This window comes from Oncorhynchus clarkii, chromosome 4 (assembly GCF_045791955.1).
Source record: "Oncorhynchus clarkii lewisi isolate Uvic-CL-2024 chromosome 4, UVic_Ocla_1.0, whole genome shotgun sequence".
In the NCBI taxonomy this organism is placed as follows: Eukaryota; Metazoa; Chordata; class Actinopteri; order Salmoniformes; family Salmonidae; genus Oncorhynchus; species Oncorhynchus clarkii.
Window position 1 is genome coordinate 35,582,551 of NC_092150.1, and position 18,355 is coordinate 35,600,905.

Sequence of the window (18,355 nt, forward strand, 5' to 3'; positions counted from 1 at the left end):
TAGGAGGACAGCAGAGCACCTTGATGGAGAGGCTAACTGCTCCGAGCTATTGAATATCTGCGGGTATGCATATGCACTCCAACATACAGCTCTTATAAAACGAATCCTCTCTGGAATGAGCAGAGAAAATGAAGAGGTGGAAGTAGTGCCCCGGTACACTGGACTAATCTGAAATTACTCAGAATGTATCCTGCCGCGCGGAAGGATACCCTATTGGAGTGATACAATATAGTGCTACATAAATGATACAGCAAATTCAATCTAGCTTCCGTTTCCGCTGAAAACTGGACGAGGAAAGTCCGCTCAGCCGTTTTCTTTTACGTCTGCTACGATAGGTTAGCGTGGTTCAAACAACCCTAATGATTGGTTGACAAATAGTGCCTCTCACAATGCAGACGATGGCTGCATGGTGCTGTTAGTGAGAAGCGACTTCATCAAAAACGGACCTTTTGATCATATGATTTATGTAAAGTGCGTGCAGTTGACATGTCGTCGCAAGTCTGACGATTTTTATAACCATAATGCCACACACTTTGAAAGGTGGTGACAAACGATGGTCAATGTATTCAGCCTGCTGGCGAAATCATTTATGATTTAGTTCTTGATTCTATCATGAGCAAGTGCAGTAGGAACATACCAACCCTAAATAAAACTGATGTACAAAAAATAATTAAAAACAACATCATTAATACACTGTTCTGGACATTAATAATATGTGGATTAAAAAAAATACTATTTTCAGCGTTTGAGTGTAAAACAACCCGGTGTTTAAAAGAACAGGGCCCCCCAACCCCCCCCCCCCCCCTCCGGTTCACTCGCATTTTATTCTCCCACTCGTCACTCTTTCTGTTCTAGGCTCCCAGCTGAACAATCGCACGAGGACCACCGGCCCGGTTAACCACCGACATACAGAACAGTAAGTAACTGACAGTTCGCTTTTCGAGCCGGGGATTGTCGAGAAATTAACACGGGAGTCGTTAGTCTACTTGTTTGGTGGGAGGGAGAAATAATGTGAATGGCTAAGAAAAGCGAAATGTCGTGGAGCCATGATGGGCGCCCAAGACCGGGCCGACCGGCTAAAAATTAATGTCTACATAAACTGAGAATAAATATTAAAAAATAATCCAACATTTCAGCGAATTCGTTGCTAATGAATATAGATGTGTATTAAGGCTTTACTTTGTCACAACCTGCCTCGATATCTTGAGAGCGATTGAAGATGTCGACGCTGCAGTGGCAGTGCGAGCTGGTGACCTGAAATAGTTACATTGTAACACCGATCAAACAAAGGAATAGCTCCGCGGTTGATACAATGTTGCTGTTAGTCAGCTAATAACAAGCTATAATGTGTTACTGTTTCTTGTCACCGTTTACAATACGATAACCTCTAATAGTATGCCTCTGTCCCCTTTTCTATGTTCTCAAGATTTGGAAAAGTGAGTATGATTCCGACGTGTAGCCTAACATTAGTAAAATGTGGTTTAGGCTATTGATTATTCCTCTAATGACATACACATCTAAACGTTTTCGTTGCAACGATGCAGTCTTTATAGCCTTTCCCACCCCCACACGGCCCCACTCCAAAGGCAGTCATTGAATGAATACCTTAGATTTCCTCTCACTCACACGTTGCTCTTGCATGCTTCGTGGGGAGGATCCAACAGGAAGTGAAGGCACTTTAGACTAATTATGAAGCTGCCACCATTTAGGCTACTGTAAGCATACTGTACACGCCTATACTGCACCCTATTCCCAAACGTGTTGCTTTTCTGCTAGGTCTGTTTTGCGTATTAGGCTATAATGTTTGTTTGTTTGTTTGTTCATGGCTGGCGGCTGCTGAATGGATGAACATGTTGAACATTCTAATCTAATCACGACAGTTTTTGGTCTTATTCTCACCAAGGAAGGTGAGTTACATAGGGTTTCATATAGGTCACCAATAGACACACCTGTAAATCACAAAATATTTTTCTGAATGGTGAATTCATCAAGATTTGAATAATAGTAACAAAAATATATTTTAAAATTTAATTTAAAGCACATTGCTCAGCAATAGTACAGCCAAGTTTGATATTAGTAGGCCTAAAAACAATTGGGGGGGGAAAAAACATGGAAGTTGGTATAAGGAAATGTATTTCCTGTTTCACAATGCTACTGTATGAATCATGAATGTCGCATGGATCGTCCTCCATCAAAACCACAGCTGCATCCCGCACTGCTAATGACTGTGGTTGGTTATGTTGTGTAGACATACTGTATAGAATCTATGATTCTCTTTCTATGCGGTGTACACAGAAGCCACAGGATTTGTCCCATATTGCACCCTATTCCCTTTATAGTACACTACTTTTGACCAGAGCTCTAGCACTATAAATGGAATAGGGTGCCACTTGGTCCGCTCAACAGTGCGAGTTGGTCTTACCTGCATTAGTTCTGACTGAGCATGCCAGTGCTGTTACTGTTATCATCACCACTACACAACACATCATTCATTCACCAAGGCTGCCCAGTAACCTTACTGAGTGATCATATTACATGCTTTTCCCTTTAAGGTTATGCAGAAACCTTTTCAGTTTGCATGCAGAATTTGCATGTTGGTATATGCTGTCATTATTGCCATTTGCTTGTAATGGTCATCTTTACAGTTTCAACATTTCAAAGTAGTCAACTGGGTGGGACTTTCTATCGGTTAAAGAGGCATCACATAATTCCATCCAGGTCACCAGGAGGACACAGCCAATGAATTATACTCCAATTGGCTCGTTCATCCCCCCCTCCTCTCCCCTGTAACTATTCCCCAGGTCGTTGCTGTAAATGAGTTCTCTCTCAATTTACCTGGTAAAATAATGGTACAACAAATAAATAAAATGAGCAAGCATTACATAACTGCAGGTGGCAGTAAATCGCCAACCGTGGCTTAATACCTGTTCAAACAACACACTCCAGGTGGCAGTATGCACCCTTTCAGTTTGTTTACCAACTCGTAGAAGTAATAAAATAAGGAAATTGACTACTTCAAAATGGAGATGGCCTCAATGGTGCTGCCCATTTTCTCACAGACTCCATAATGGGAATGATACTATGTTGTGTCCTCTACCTCTATGTAGACCTGAATAGAAGTAGTCCAGAGACATGCTGGTTAAAGATCTACTATGGGTAGCCTCAGAAGTCTGAGAATCACAAGAACTCCAGAATGTAACATTGGACATTAGGAGTTGTGTTCAGAAGGCATGAAATGGGAGTAAAACTTGTGACAGAGGCACTAGCCTATATTACTTAGTGTACACTTTGAATACTTTTTTTCTCTTGTTTGTGTTCTTCAAACACAACCAGTGAAGTGGACATCATCCATCGTTGTGGTTCTTTTCACATTTTTTTCCGCTCTCTTCCTTTCCTGCATGCCTAAAAGCATTCTGGGATTGGTCCGTTGAATTCTCTCTTAGCTCTGTTAAACAGAGATTCGCTTCGTAAGTAAAATTTACAAAGACACTAAAATTAGAAGATATTTAAAAGACTATAATCTATATGGATCAATCTGTCTCTCTAAATTCCTCTCTGTGTAACTAACCCTCTGGCATGTCCCTGTCACTCTCTTTCTCTGCTTCGGATCAAAGATGATGCCTCAGAGGAACCCCTTGTGTTCAGCAATGGATCAGTCCGATCCTGATCTCCCTTCCAGAAGCTGCCAGGTGGACTGTACCACTGAGGTGGCAGTGGAGGGAGGTCAGAGGAACGAGGGTGGTGCTGCTTCGTCCTCCCCAGAGAGTAGCAGTGTGAATGGAGACGGCAATGGGAAACGCAGTGGGAAGAGGCGTCGCCGTCGTAAACGCTCCGCTCAACCCGATAACCGCCCGGCTACGGTTGCTATGATGACTCCGCTGCCACCACCACCACCTGGCCAGGAGAAAGGGGAGGAGCCCCAGCTTTGCCAGAAGGGCAGTAGCCGCACCTCTCCCGACCCTGCTCCTGACTCCCCCGGCGCGGTCCTGCTCGGCCTGCGGTCTGAGTGTGGTTCAGTGTGGTTTGACCGCAGTGTGTATGAGCAGGCTGAGAGTCTGTATCAGTGCTGGTTGGCACACTCTGCCAACGGGTCGATGACACGGCCCATCGGCTCACCCCCAACCCTGACGACTGACAACCACCCCACCTCCTCTCAACCCTCACTATCACCCTCACCCCAAGCCCCGAACCACCCCAGCAACCATCCACCCATAGTTGCCAAAGAGCATTGCATTGTTGCAGAGCCACTGCAGCCAGCAGCCCCAGAATTCCTAGCCCTCCCTGCCAACAGCCCCAGCACACCAGCCACGCCAGACGAGGGGTACCTGGCCCAGACCCCCCAGGCAGCCTCCACATCTCCACTGACCCCGGCCCCTGGCCAGCCAGTGAATGGGCTCCCCCGTCTCCCCATGGAGCTGCTGAGGGACGTGTGGCTGGAGAAACCTCTCTACGACCGGGCCGAGGCAGCCTTCTACCAGAGCCTCTATGGAAACAACCGCTCTCCCACCGGCAACAACCTGGGTGGTGGAGCTTCCACCTCACGTACCAACCCCAACGCTCCCTCAACCTCCAGAGGTAGTGGAGACCACCCACAGAGTCTTGTTGAAGAAGAAGAGGAGGAGGAGGAGGAAGAAGTGGTAGAAGAAGAAGCCGTGGTCTCACAGGGGAAGCTCGAAGTCTTCCACGCTCTGCGTACCATTCAGGAGGAGGAGGAGCCTGCTGACGTCGCAGAGGAGGAAGGTGGGGCCATGTCGATGGGAGGAGTCTGCTACTTCCTGCATCCAGACAGCGAGAGGGTTTGGCTGGACCAGAGATGCTACGAGGCTGCAGAGAGCCGTTTCTACAGTTACCGTCAGATTGTACCTGCTGAGTCAACAGTAGCAGACAGAGAGGAGGGGGCTCGTGGGCAAGAAGATGCTGTGGTGTCGGCAACATTGTTACCACAACCGTCATCGGTCGCCTGCACCGGCCCTCTGAGGGACAAGTATGACCCATCCCAGGAGACTGGACCTCTACAAACACAGCCAGCTTCATTTACTCCTACTCCTTTTTTCCCCCCTTATTTTTTTTCTCCTTTTTGGTGTTGTCTGTGTCTTGATTTGGTTCATTTGTTTGTTTCACATAATTTATTAAACTTTGTGTTTGGCTTGCTCATTTGTCTCTTGTTTTATTTGGTTTTAGATGTTATCCTTTTCCATATATTTTTTTGCATGCTTGATTTATTTGACTCGATGTTAGTGGTTTTCAAAGATGTAGCTTACTTCTAAGGATGATTTTAGTGTGGCGTTGACGGGGAAAGAGAAGTGGTCTTGTCTGTAAATAGTGGAACACAGATGGTTAAAACAGAGGGACACAAGCTTTCTGGTGGACTGAATGTTACTTTACTAACCATTTGTTATCCTGTATCTCTCTCTCTGCCTCATCTCTGTGCCTCTCTTTCTGTCCGTGTAGCACCATGAGTTCAGCAGTAGACTACTTTGTCCAGGAGAAGATCTGGTTTGATAAGCCTCGCTATGATGATGCGGAGAGACACTTCTACGAACGCATTAACAGCACCTCACACCCAGCACTGGTAGGTAGAGAGCGTTTCTTTTAGTTTGTGTGTGTGTGCCAATGCCCTCCCCCACATTGTCGTTTTTTTCCTCACACGTGTCGCCACCTGATATCGATTACCGCATTGTTGGGAAGCAAGAAAGGCGTTTCACTGTACTTAAAACTTGGATACGTCTCTGGTGTGTGTATGCCTACATCCTGTCAGACCTGGTCTCCTGTACCCTATAGGAGCTGGGAGCCAACACCATCCTGCAGGACATAGCCCGGGCCAGAGAGAACATCCAGAAGTCCCTAGCAGGAGTGAGTATAATATAAACCCATCCGACCCTTCATACAACACATAAATCTCACATGATCTGTTTTTAAAGCTGCACTGAAAGTAAGATACTTTATTAACTGTAGTTTTACAGGGACAGTGCACACCATTACTGTAAATATGCCAGTTTTAGCCAGCCGGCTAGTTTTCTACAGAAGTCCCTGTATGTTTAGTTACTGTTACATGGTCAAAGACACACACACACACACACACACACACACACACACACAAACGTGTAAGCAAGGCTGAACCAGCTATATGTGACCACACGGCTAAGGCTACATGTCATGGGGAAACGCAAGGTGTGGATACCTTGACTCTGAACTGCTGCTGAGAGCATTGAATACCCTGGGTCGTATTCATGAAGCAAGATTTCCATTTTTTTTTCAGAAAGCATGATATCTTGTATTGCTGGCTAGCTCTTAATTTCTCTGATTCCTCTTTAGACCAACCCTGGGTATACTTTAACTTTGCCTGATCCTTTTTTTGTAGCTTTCTCTCTCTTTCTGCTAGTGTCCCTTCTGCACCTCCAACCTCATTCAACTCTCTCCCTCTTTCCCTTCCTCCTTCCCTCCCCGCACCCCAGCTGAAGAATTCGCTGTTACCTAGCAGAGGCTTTGATCACCCCCAGAAACCCCATCCCGTAAGTGTCCCACCCTGTGTGACAGTAGCTAGACCCCCCCCCCCCCCCACCCTTTTGACTAAGAGCAATGTTAGACTTGTGCACACACTCACACAAACAAACAAACCCAACCACCCTCCTTCATTCTCCCTGTATGATGGGTCTGCTTCTCTCTCTGACTCCATAGTCTGCCCTGTCCTTGGCCACCCTCCACTGAGCTTACTCTCTCTCTAGGTGGTGCTGAGATGGACACTTGTTTCTTTGGTTTTTGAAGAGTTGTGATTGGTCAACTTCAGGGTTCTAATATTTGGACACCTCCATGTATAATGCTCCAGAGGGGTTACCTGGATTTCCTGAAACTTTCCTCTGATCGTCACCATGACCACAGACTCTAAAGTACCTTTTTATTCCTGAGTGAGACAGCTTTGCATGAGCTGCAATCGTAGCTGTTGTTGTCCAATCTGTGCCTCTAGGTGATGGTGGTTATTTACGTGTACAGGTGATATAATGTGTTGCTCATTCTATTCATGTCTGCCCTGTCTCCTCAATTGGTTGTGGTGGTACCTGAGTTTAGCCACTAGAGTTCTCTGGTGATATGCTTATAAGGATATCCTGACACTCTTTCGTGTGTGTGTGTTCAGAGTGCAGCTAATGGGGCAGGAGATCAAGGCGAACTCATCACACGGATTAAGAGCCTGGAGCTAGAGAACAGCAGTCTGAACCAAGGTGTGTGTCTGTGTATACTGAACAAAAACATAAACAACATTTTAAAGTTGAAATAAAAGATCCCCAAAATGCTCCATACACATAAAAATGTTGTCCACAAATGTGTTTACATCCCTGTTAGTGAGCATTTCTCCTTTGCCTAGATGATCCATCCACCTGACAGTTGTGGCATATCAAGAAGCTGATTAAACAGCATGATCTTTACTAGGGATGCATGATATATGGGTGAACATATCGGAATCGACCGATATTAGCTAAAAATACCGACATCAACATCGGCCCGATGTCTAGTTTAACTCCGATGTTAAAAACCAATGTCAAAGCTACTGTGCATACCTATATAACGTAGGTACATGACGTAATGACGCCACATAAAATGTTATGCTAAACGTGTAACACAGCATTCCTAACCTAGCCCACACAATGTCTCCTGTGTGAATCGAGCAGTCAACAAGTCGAGCAGTCATTTGAAAGAGTACGTTGTCCTTGACAATCAACCGTTCTCTGTTGTGGGTGATGTTGGTTTTCACTGACTGGTCGAGCACTGGTGCACACTACCAAGTGCGCTATTTTTCAGATGTTGCCCTACCGGAGTTAATAATAGCTTCACTGCTGTTAGCTTCACGACATGCCTACTATGGAAGGCCGTTTGGGTCTTTGCGCGTCAAAAAAGATACAGTAGCGCTGTCAAAGCTGTACAAAAGTCTGCAAACAAGCAAACACCGGCCACGGAACATTGTGTTTACAATACTGCGTTGGTAATAAAGCATCATTTGTTCAACCGCAACTTCTGGGATAGCTAGCACCAATACAACCAGCCTGAAAACAATGACCAGTAGAAACTGCAGTCATTTAAATGATTCTTAGCAATGATTTAGGAATCCTTGTGAGTACATTTTAGCTAGGTTGCCACTTGTTGTTCGCCTATTGAAATTGAACTCAAGTTCATGAAAATAAATAGCTAGCCAGCTACTTAACCCTGTTGCCCAAAGCGACCATAATAAGCAGCCAGCTAGCTTCATCTGTCTAGTGAGGCTCGACCGGAACGAGGTATGTGTTGTGAAGCTAGCCCCAATAAAGATTAGGCACAATAGTGGAATTTGCAGTTTGCCTTCAAAATAAAAGTGTCATTGACAGTGATGCAAATCAGTGATGCAAATGACACCTAGCTATATAGTTAGCTAGCTATTGAAACAGATTGTTGTTATTGGACACGTCAAATAGTTTTATTTGACGTGTATCTTTTTTGACAAACAAAGACCCAAACGGCGTTCCATAGAAATCCTGGTTGAGAATGAAACGACTGAACAAATTAACCACGAAACAGCACAGCAAGTATGTGAAAGAAATAGGTTTTCATTATGTTTTACTGGTAATGGGAACATACGTAAATGCCAACAAAATTACTTTTTTGTGTGTGTGTGTGTGTATAACCTTTTATTTAACTAGGCAAGTCAGTTAAGAACAAATTATTATTTACAATGACGACCCGGACGACGCTAGACCAATTGTGCTCCGCCCTATGGGACTCCCAGTCACGGTCGGATGTGATGCAGCCTGGATTCGAACCAGGGACTGTATTGACACCTCTTGCACTGAGATACAGTGCCTTAGACCGCTGCGTCCGTGTGTGTGTGTGTTAACTATTTAACTGTACTCGAATAGTTAAAAGGCAGCTAAAATTCTAAATATCAGGTATCGTTTTTTTTTTGGCAAGGAAAATATCGGATATTGGTATCGGCCAAAAATGTAAAATCGGTGCATCACTAATCATTACACGTGCGCCTAGTGCTGGGGACAACAAAAGGCCACTAAATGTGCCGTTTTGTCTCAATACAATGCCACGGATGTCTCAAGTTGAGGGAGAGTGCAATTGGCATGCTGACTGCAGGAATGACCACCAGAGCTGGTGCCAGAGAATGGAATGTTCATTTCTCTACCATACGCCGCCTCCAACATCGTTTTAGAGAATTTGGCAGTACGTCCAACCCGCCTCTCAACTGCAGACTGTAACCAAGCCAGCCCAGGACCTCCACATTTGGCTTCTTCACCTGTGGGATTGTCTGAGACCAGCCACCTGGACAGCTGATAAAACTGAGGAGTATTTCTGTCTGTAATAAAGCCCTTTTGTGGGGGAAAAAATCATTCTGATTGGCTGGGCCTGGCTCCCAAGTGCGAGGGCCTATGCCCTCCCAGGCCTACCCATGGCTGCGGCCCTGCCCAGTTATGTGAGATCCATAGATCAGGGCCTAATGAATTCATTTAAATTGACTGATTTCCTTATATGAACTGTAACTCAGTAAAATCTTTGCAATTGTTGCATTTTCATATTTTTGTTCAGTGTATGTATGTGTGTCCACATGTATAGAGATCAAATTACCCTTTGAAAATGTTACTGAAAGGTGTTTGTTTCCCCATTTGTATACAGAATGTCTAATCTGTATTACAGATGATATAACTAATCTGTAATCTTACTGACTTCCTTTGTGTGTGTTTAAGTGGTGGAGGACCTGCGGTTGGCTCTGTCTAAATTGGAGTGTCGGGTAGCGGTGCTGGAGAAATCACCGTCGCCAGCTGCAGCCCCAGTCTCTGCAGCCCCCTGTACAAATGTAAGTCCCTCTCGCTCTGGTCCTATGTGGCTTAGTCGGGAAGAGCATGGTGCGCGCAATGCCAAGGTTGTGGGTTCAATTACCGCAAGGATCGCATACACATACTAAAAATGCATGCACTCACTGTAGTCTGTCGCTTTGAATAAAAGACTGCTAAGTGGCCATTCTTTCGACAGATGTCATTCTTATGAGACAAGTAGCTATGGACTATTTTCAGTGCAGACTGAGCCTTCTGACGTCACACAAAGCGGCATATATTTTTATGTCCACCCGTGTGTGTGGTACCAGTCAAAAATTTGGACACACCTTCAAGGGTTTTTCTTTATTTTTACTATTTTCTACATTGTAGAATAATAGTGAAGACATCGAAACTATGAAATTACACATATGGAATCAAGTAGTAACCAAAAAAGTATTCATCAAATTATATTTTAGATTCTTCAAAGTAGCCACCCTTTTGCCTTGATGACAGCTTTGCACACTCTTGGCTTCACCCGGAATGCCTTTCCAACAGTCTTGAATGAGTTCCCACATATGCTGAGCACTTGTTGGTTGCTTTTCGTTCCCTCTGTGGTACAACTCATTCCAAACCATCTCAATTTGGTTGAGGTCATGTAATTGTGGAGGCCAGGTCATCGGATGCAGCACTCCATAACTCTCCTTCTAGGTCAGATAGCCCTTACACAGCCTGGAGGTGTGTTGGGTCATTGTCCTGTTGAAAAACAAATGATAGTCCCACTAAGCCCAAACCAGATGGGATGACGTATCGCTGCAGAATGCTGTGGTAGCCATGCTGGGTAAGTGTGCCTTGAATTCTAAATAAATCACTGACAGTGTCACCAGCAAAGCACCATCACACCTTTTTCTCCATGCTTCACAGTGGCAACCACACATGCAGAGATCATCCGTTCACCTACTCTGTGTATTACAAAGACACAGCGGTTGGAACCAAAAATCTCAAATATGGGCTCATCAGACCAAAGGACAGATTTCCACAGGTCTAATGTCCATTGCTCGTGTTTCTTGGCCCAAGCAAGTCTCTTCTTCTTATTGGTGTCCTTTAGTAGTGATTTCTTTGCAGCAATTGATCATGAAGGACTGATTCATACAGTCTCCTCTGAACAGTTGATGTTGATGTGTTTGTTACTTGAACTCTGTGAAGCGTTTATTTGGGCTACAATTTCTGAGGCTGGTAACTAATGAACTTATCCTCTGCAACAGAGGTAACTCTTCCTTTCCTGTGGTGGTCCTCATGAGAGCCAGTTTCATCATAGCGCTTGGTTTTTGCGACTGCGCCTGAAGAAACCTTCAAAGTTCTTGAGATTTTCCAGATTGACTGACTTTCATGTCTTAATGTAATTATGTACTGTGGTTTCTCTTTGCTTATTTGAGCTGTACTTGCCATAATATGGACTTGGTCTTTTACCAAATAGGGCTATTTTGTGTATACCACCCCTACCTTGTCACAACACAACTGATTGGCTCAAATTCTTTAAGAAGGAAAGAAATTCCACAAATTAACTTAACAAGGCATACCTGTTAATTGAAATGCATTCCAGATGACTACCTCATGAAGCTGGTTGAGGGAATGCAAAGAGTGTGCAAAGCTGCCATCAAGGCAAAGGGTGGCTACTTTGAAGAATCTCAAATATGAAATGTGTTATTTCATAGTTTGTCTTCGCTATTATTTTACAATGTAGAAAATTGTAAAAAAAATTAAGAAAAACCCTTGAACGAGTAGGTGTATCCAAACTTTTGTCTGGTACAATATATGAGTGTATATTAATCACCTCTTCTCTTCAGGGAACCTCTGTCCAGCAGCAGAAGACCAGCCCCCCAGTGGAGGATGAAGATGATGATGATATGGACTTGTTCGGCAGCGATGAAGAGGAGGATGCGGAGGCTGAGCGACTCAAAGAGCAGAGGCTGAAAGAGTACGCAGAGAAGAAGGCAAAGAAACCCACCCTCATCGCAAAGTCCTCCATCCTATTGGACGTCAAGCCTGTATGTCACAGACCCCGCGCTTTTCCTAATACTTTCGCCAATCACTATACAGTATTTTTTTTAAAAATATGAATGGAATTTTGGTCTCTTCCTCTGTGTGTTTGTGTTCCTGACATTACTATCTTCCCATCCCTCTCCCCCCTGCCCTCTCTCTATACCCCACCTCCCTCCCTCCCCTCTCTTACAGTGGGATGATGAGACAGACATGGCTAAGCTGGAGGAATGTGTGAGGTCTGTTGTCGCTGACGGTCTACTTTGGGGTCAATCTAAGCTGGTTCCTGTGGGTTATGGTATCCGGAAGCTACAAATCCAGTGTGTTGTCGAGGACGACAAGGTCGGGACAGACCTGCTAGAGGAGGAGATTACAAAGTTCGAGGACTTTGTGAGTACAGGCGCGCGAGCACACACACACGTAATCCTTCGGGGGTCCACAATGAAATATAAAAATGTAACTGACACACTTTGTACATGTTAGCGTTCCCAAATTAGAAATGGTTATGTACTTTATCTTGATGAATGTTATCTCTAGTCTCTTGTTCTGCAGGTCCAGAGTGTTGACGTAGCAGCTTTCAACAAGATCTGATTCTGACCTTCTTCCTTTTCATTGGGCCCGTCCCACCTGGCACCCCATTCACTCTGTCGTGCTCTACTTTAAGCCCTATGAGCTGTTCAACAAAGGTAGTGCACTATATAGAGAATAGCGTGTCATGTGGGACGTAACCATGTTCCCAGTCCGTCCCTTGCTGCTGTTTGTGTCACTCATGGTTAATAATAAAGAGCTTTTGGTGCACTTTAACTAGTTTCTTGTCTGTCTCTCTGTGAGTATTAACACATGTATGCAGCCACGTGGGGAACAATGGTAGGAAATAAAGGGTCAAATGTATCCCCTAAATGCATGAGGTATCAGTCATTGTCTTTATTAAGAGAAGGCTCTGGACCACTTTACCAAATCAACTGTTTTTACATTGTGTGCATTTCTGTATTCAAACAAGGCGAGGTGATCTAGTGGATGCAGTTTTATTTGTGAATTATTTTGAAAGTTAACAGCATACAGTAGAAGAAGTTATAGCTATACGAATGGGTAAAATGACTGGGATTTCCCAGCCCATTCCTTAGAGCCTATCTGTAAACTCATCCATCTCCTGCTAACATAATGATCATTCATTGTTCTGTAACATCTTAATACTTATAATAATCATAATCTGTGTAACCGTGGGGCTTTGCTGCATGCTCTTTCTCCTTGTCATATCCCCACAGTAGATCACAAACCAAGATAAAACACAAGGTAGAAATCCTCAGGGAATTCAGTCTTAACCGTATGGAGGAGTTTGTTAACAGAAAAATGGTGCCTGTTCAAGAAGGAAAGATCAACAGGGATATTTTTCACATTATTGATGGCATTTGAGACATACTCATGGATTTTGTCAGCTATGCTCACATTGGCAATTTGAAGTCACTCAAAACCTATTGTCATGCTCGTTGTAATGAGTAGGCCAAGGTGCAGCTTGCGTAGAGTTCCACATATTTTTAATAAATCTAAACTCAATTAACAAAAACAGCACAAACGAAACGTGACGCTACTGGTGTGCACACATGCAACTAAATGTAGGCAAAATCCCACAACCAGCAATGGGGAAATGGCTACCTAAATATGATCCCCAATCAGAGACAATGAAAAACACTGCCTCTGATTGGGAACCATATCAGGCCACCATAGAAATATAATTCACCTAGATGACCCACCCATAGAAATATAATTCACCTAGATGACCCACCCATAGAAATATAATTCACCTAGATGACCCAACCTTGTCACTATCATGCCCCAACCAACATAGAGAATAAACAGCTTTCTATGGTCAGGGCGTGACACCTATTTGCATATCTTATTCAAATCTGTGCTTTTTCCTGCAGCCAAAACACAAATGGAATCGGATATTTCAAACCAACTTCGTAGGTTGTTCATACAAATCTGATTCCCAGCCAGGTGACTTGTCAAAATGGTTAAATCTGATTTGTTTAGTTTTTACTTATTTGGGATATCTTGTTGCTTGCTAGCTACTCTGACAGTTTGACAAGAACGTGGTAGCTAACTAGTTTGTTAATAGTTTACAAACAAATTGGTAAATGTGCTAGAAAGCTAAACAGCTGCTGTGGCTAGCCAAAAATTGTTTTGAAAGTTGGATCATCTTATCCTTTGAGAATTTCAAAGTGTTCTTACACTGATTTTGAACATTCAAAGCAACTGGGGAAATGTCCAGGGCAGGCATTATTGTCACCTTAGCTTGCTACATAACTTCTGAGTGATAGGAAGCACGAGCACCACCCCCACTCGGCCTATACCACCGTGCACACAACCGTCATAACAATGACAACTAGCGTAGCCATTTCAGCAAATGACTGCTGTCTGAACACACATCCGATTTGGTTGCTTGTAACTTGCTGCTTGGATAGTCAGTAGTCCAAAACTGATTTGAAAAACGTCTGATTTGAGTAATAAGGCCTGCAGTGTGAACAAGGCTTAATATCTCTCAAACTTATTGTTCCCCTCGAATCAGGGACTGATTTAGACCTGGGACACCAGGCGGTTGCAATTAATTATCAGGTAGAACCGAACCAGCAGGCTCCAGACCTTGTAGGGTAAGTTATATACGTCCACCCTATAGTGTTTGCTTTTGGGAATACTGTCCTGTGTACTGGAGTTGGAGGGAGTTGTGTGAACCAGGAAGCAACTCCATAATGCTGTATTGGGTCTATTGTGAACACAATGTAACGACAAGTAATAATTACGAGAACATAGTGGCCAAAGCTGTTGCCAGCGACACAAAGTCTGAATGCGTCCAAACCCATCCAAATTATAGATACTCAAAATCAGACTTTTTTTGCCACATGCGCCCAAAACAACAAGTGTAGACTACCGTGAAATGCTTACTTACAAGCCCTTAAACAGTGCAGTTCAAGAAGAAGGAAATATTTATCAAATAGGATAAAATAAAATGTAACACAATAAGAATAACGATAACGAGGCTGTATACAGGGGGTACCGAGTCAGTGTGCAGGGGTACAGGCTAGTTGAGGTAATCTGTACATGTAGGTGGGGGCGAAGTGACTATGCATAGGTAACAAACAAACAGCGAGTAGCAGCAGTGTACAAGGAGTGGGGGGGGGGGTCAATGTAAATTATCTGGTGGCGGTTTTTATGAATTGTTCAGCAGTCTCATGGCTTGGGGGGGTAGAAGCTGTTGAGGAGCCTTTTTGTCCTAGACTTGGCGCTCCGGTACTGCTTGCCATGCGGTAGCAGAGAAAACAGTCTATAACTTGGTGACTGGAGCCTCTGATAGTTCTATTGGCTTTCCTCTGATACTGCCTATTATATAGGTCCTAGATGGCAGGAAGCTTGGCCCCAGTGATGTACTGGGCCGTTCGCACTACCCTCTGTAGAGCCTTACAGTCAGATGCCGAGAGCACTACCCTCTGTAGAGCCTTACAGTCAGATGCCGAGCAGTTACCATACCAGGTGGTGATGCAACTGGTCAGAATGCTCTTGATGGTGCAGCTGTATAACCTTTTTGAGGATCTGGGGGCCCATGCCAAATCTTTTTAGTCTCCTGAGGGGGAAAAGGTTTTGTCGTGCCCTCTTCACGACTGACTTGGTATGTTTGGACCATGACAGTTCATTGGGGATGTGGACACCAAGGAACTTTTAAATCTCGAACCGCTCCACTACAGCCCCATCGATGTTAATGGGGGCCTGTTTGGCCTGCATTTTCCTGTAATCCACAATCTGTTCCTTTGTCTTGCTCACATTGAGGGAGAGGTTGTTGTCCTGGCACCACACTGACAGTTCTCTGACCACCTCCCTATAGACCGTCTTATCGTTGTCGGTGATCAGGCCTACCACTGTTGCATTGTCAGCAAACTTAATTATGTTGTTATAGTAGTGTTTGGCCACGCAGTCGTGGGTAAACAGGAAATACAGGAGGGGACTATGTACACACCCCTGGGGGGCCCCAGTGTTAAGGATCAGCGTGGCAGATGTGTTGTTGCCTACTCTTACCACCTGGGGGCGGCGCGTCAGGAAGTCCAGGATCCAGTTGCAGAGGGAGGTGTTTAGTCCCAGTCCTTAGCTTAGTGATGAGCTTTGTGGGCACTATGGTGTTGAATGCTGAGCTGTAGTCGATGAACAGCATTCTCACATAGGTGTTATTTTTGTCCAGGTGAGAAAGGGCGGTGTGGAGTGCGATTGAGATTGCATCATCTGTGGATCTGTTGGGGCGATACGCGAATTGGAGTGGGTCTAGGGTGTCCTGGAAATCCGTCTGGACCAGCGGCTTTGTGAATGTTGACCTGTTTAAAGGTTGTGATCACATCGGCTACCGAGAGTGTTATCAAATAGTCATCCAGAACAGCTGGTGCTCTCGTGCACGCTTCATTGTTGCTTCCCTCAAAGAGAGCATAAAAGGCATTTAGCTCATCTGGTTGGCTCACGTCAATGGGCAGCTCGCGTCTGGGTTTCCCTTTGTAGTACGTAATAGTTTTCAAGCCCTGCCACATCCGACTAGCATCAGAGCCGGTGTAGTAGGATAAATTTTTAATCCTGACTTTAAGCTTTCCTTGTTTGATGGTTCGTCTGAGGGAATAGTGGGATTTCTTATAAGAATCCGGATTAGTCTCCCGCTCCTTGAAAGCGGCAGCTCTAGCCTTTAGCTCGATGCGGATGTTGCCTGTAATCCATGGCTTCTGGTTGGGATATGTACGTACAGTCACTGTGGGGGTGACGTCATCAATGCACTTATTGATGAAGCCCATAACTGATGTGGTGTATTCCTCAATGCCATTGGATGAATTCAGGAACATATTCCAGTCTGTGCTAGCAAATCCGCGTCAGCTGACCACTTCCGTATTGAGCGAGTCACTGGTACTTCCTGCTTTAGTTTTTGCTTGTAAGCAGGAATCGGGAGGATATAATTGTGGTCAGATTTGCCAAATTGAGGGCGGGGGAGAGCTTTGCATGCATCTCTGTGTTTGGAGTAAAGGTGGTCTAGGATTTTTTCCCCCCTGGTTGCATATGTGACATGCTGGTAGAAATGTGGTAAAACTGATTTGTTTGCCTGCATTAAAGTCCTCGGCCACTAGGAGCGCCGCTTCTGTGTGAGCTTTTTCTTATTTGCTTATGGCCTTATAGAGTTGGTTGAGAGTGGTCTTAGTGCCAGCTTCGCTTTGCAGTGGTAAATAGACAGCTACGAATAGTACAGATGAGAACTCTCTTGGTAGATAGTGTGGTCTACAGCTTATCATAAGGTACTCTACCTCAGGCGAGCTATACCTTGAGACTTCTTTAATATTAGACATTGCGCACCAGCTGTTATTGACATAGAGACACACTCCCACCCCTCGTCTTACCAGAGGTAGCGTCTCTGTTCTGCCGGTGCATGGAAAACCTCGCCAGCTCTATATTGTCCGTTTGTTCGTTCAGCCACGACTCGGTGAAACATAAGATGTTATAGTTTTTAATGTCCCGTTGGTAGGATAATCTTAATAGTAGGTCATCAATTTTATTTTCTATCGATTGCACGTTAGCAAGGAGAATGGAAGACATTGGGAGTTTACTCGCTCGCCTTCGGCTTCTCAGAAGGATCCCCGATCTGTGTTCCCTTTTCCGGTGTCTTTTCTTCACGCAAAAGGTGTGGATCTGGGCCTGTTCCCGTAAGTCTCGTCGGACTTATTAAAGGAAAAGGTTTTTTCCAGTCCACTGTGAGTAATCGCTTTTCTGATGTCCAGAAGTTGTTTTCGGTCATAGAGACGGTAGCAGCAACATTATGTACCCAATAAGTAAAAAATAAGTTAGACAAAACGCAAAAAAAAAAAAAAATTGCACAATTGGTTGGGAGAATGTAAAATGTCAGCCATGTTCTTCGGCGCCATCTAGATAACTTATGTAAATGTGTCTACAAGTAAGGTATCAGACCCTTTACTCAGTACGTTGTAGCAATTCCAGCCTCGCCTTTGGCAGCAATTACAGCCTCGTCTTCTTGGGTATGACGCTACAAGCTTGGCACACCTGTATTTGGGGAGACTCTCCTATTCTTCTCTGCAGATCCTCTCAAGCTCTGTCAGGTTGGATGGGGAGCATCGCTGCACAGCTATTTGCAGGTCTCCAGAGATGTTCGATAGGGTTCATGTCTGGGCTCTGGCTGGGACACTCTAGGACATTGAGACTTGTCCCAAAGCCACTCCTGCGTTGTCTTGGCTGTGTGTTTAGGGTCGTTGTCCTGTTGGAAGGTGAACATTCACCCCAGTCTGAGGTCCTGAGTGCTCTGGAGCAGGTTTTCATCAAGGATCTGCCACAATAGTTCAATCTTGTTTTCTTCCAACCAGAGAATCTGAGAAACAAGGTGCTTCCTTCCTTTTCCTGCCGAAAACACAATGCACCTGAGCACAAGGTGCCGTTTGGCAAACTCCAAGCGGGCTGCCATGTGCCTTTTACTGAGAAGTGGCTCGATCTGGCCACTCTACCATAAAGGC

The 18,355-nt window shown here is 44.6% G+C and overlaps 2 protein-coding genes across 3 annotated transcripts; both read left to right on the forward strand.

Moving 5' to 3' along the window:
* Positions 1-803: 803 nt before the first annotated feature.
* Positions 804-12,626, forward strand: LOC139406757 (elongation factor 1-delta-like). Of its 2 annotated transcripts, XM_071149760.1 has the most exons (9): positions 872-916; positions 5,452-5,572; positions 5,782-5,853; positions 6,456-6,512; positions 7,133-7,217; positions 9,717-9,826; positions 11,630-11,830; positions 12,018-12,212; positions 12,375-12,626. In XM_071149760.1, the coding sequence occupies exons 2-9, from the start codon at positions 5,456-5,458 to the stop codon at positions 12,411-12,413; spliced, it is 876 nt and encodes a 291-aa protein (XP_071005861.1). In that variant the 5' UTR covers positions 872-916; positions 5,452-5,455; the 3' UTR covers positions 12,414-12,626. The 2 variants fall into 2 exon arrangements, with proteins under 2 accessions (XP_071005860.1, XP_071005861.1); XM_071149759.1 differs by lacking the exon at positions 6,456-6,512 and having other exon boundaries at positions 804-916.
* On the forward strand, positions 3,407-5,371 carry LOC139406756 (uncharacterized). Its single transcript, XM_071149757.1, has 2 exons — positions 3,407-3,467; positions 3,615-5,371. The coding sequence occupies exon 2, from the start codon at positions 3,615-3,617 to the stop codon at positions 5,265-5,267; it is 1,653 nt and encodes a 550-aa protein (XP_071005858.1). The 5' UTR covers positions 3,407-3,467; the 3' UTR covers positions 5,268-5,371.
* Positions 12,627-18,355: the final 5,729 nt, after the last annotated feature.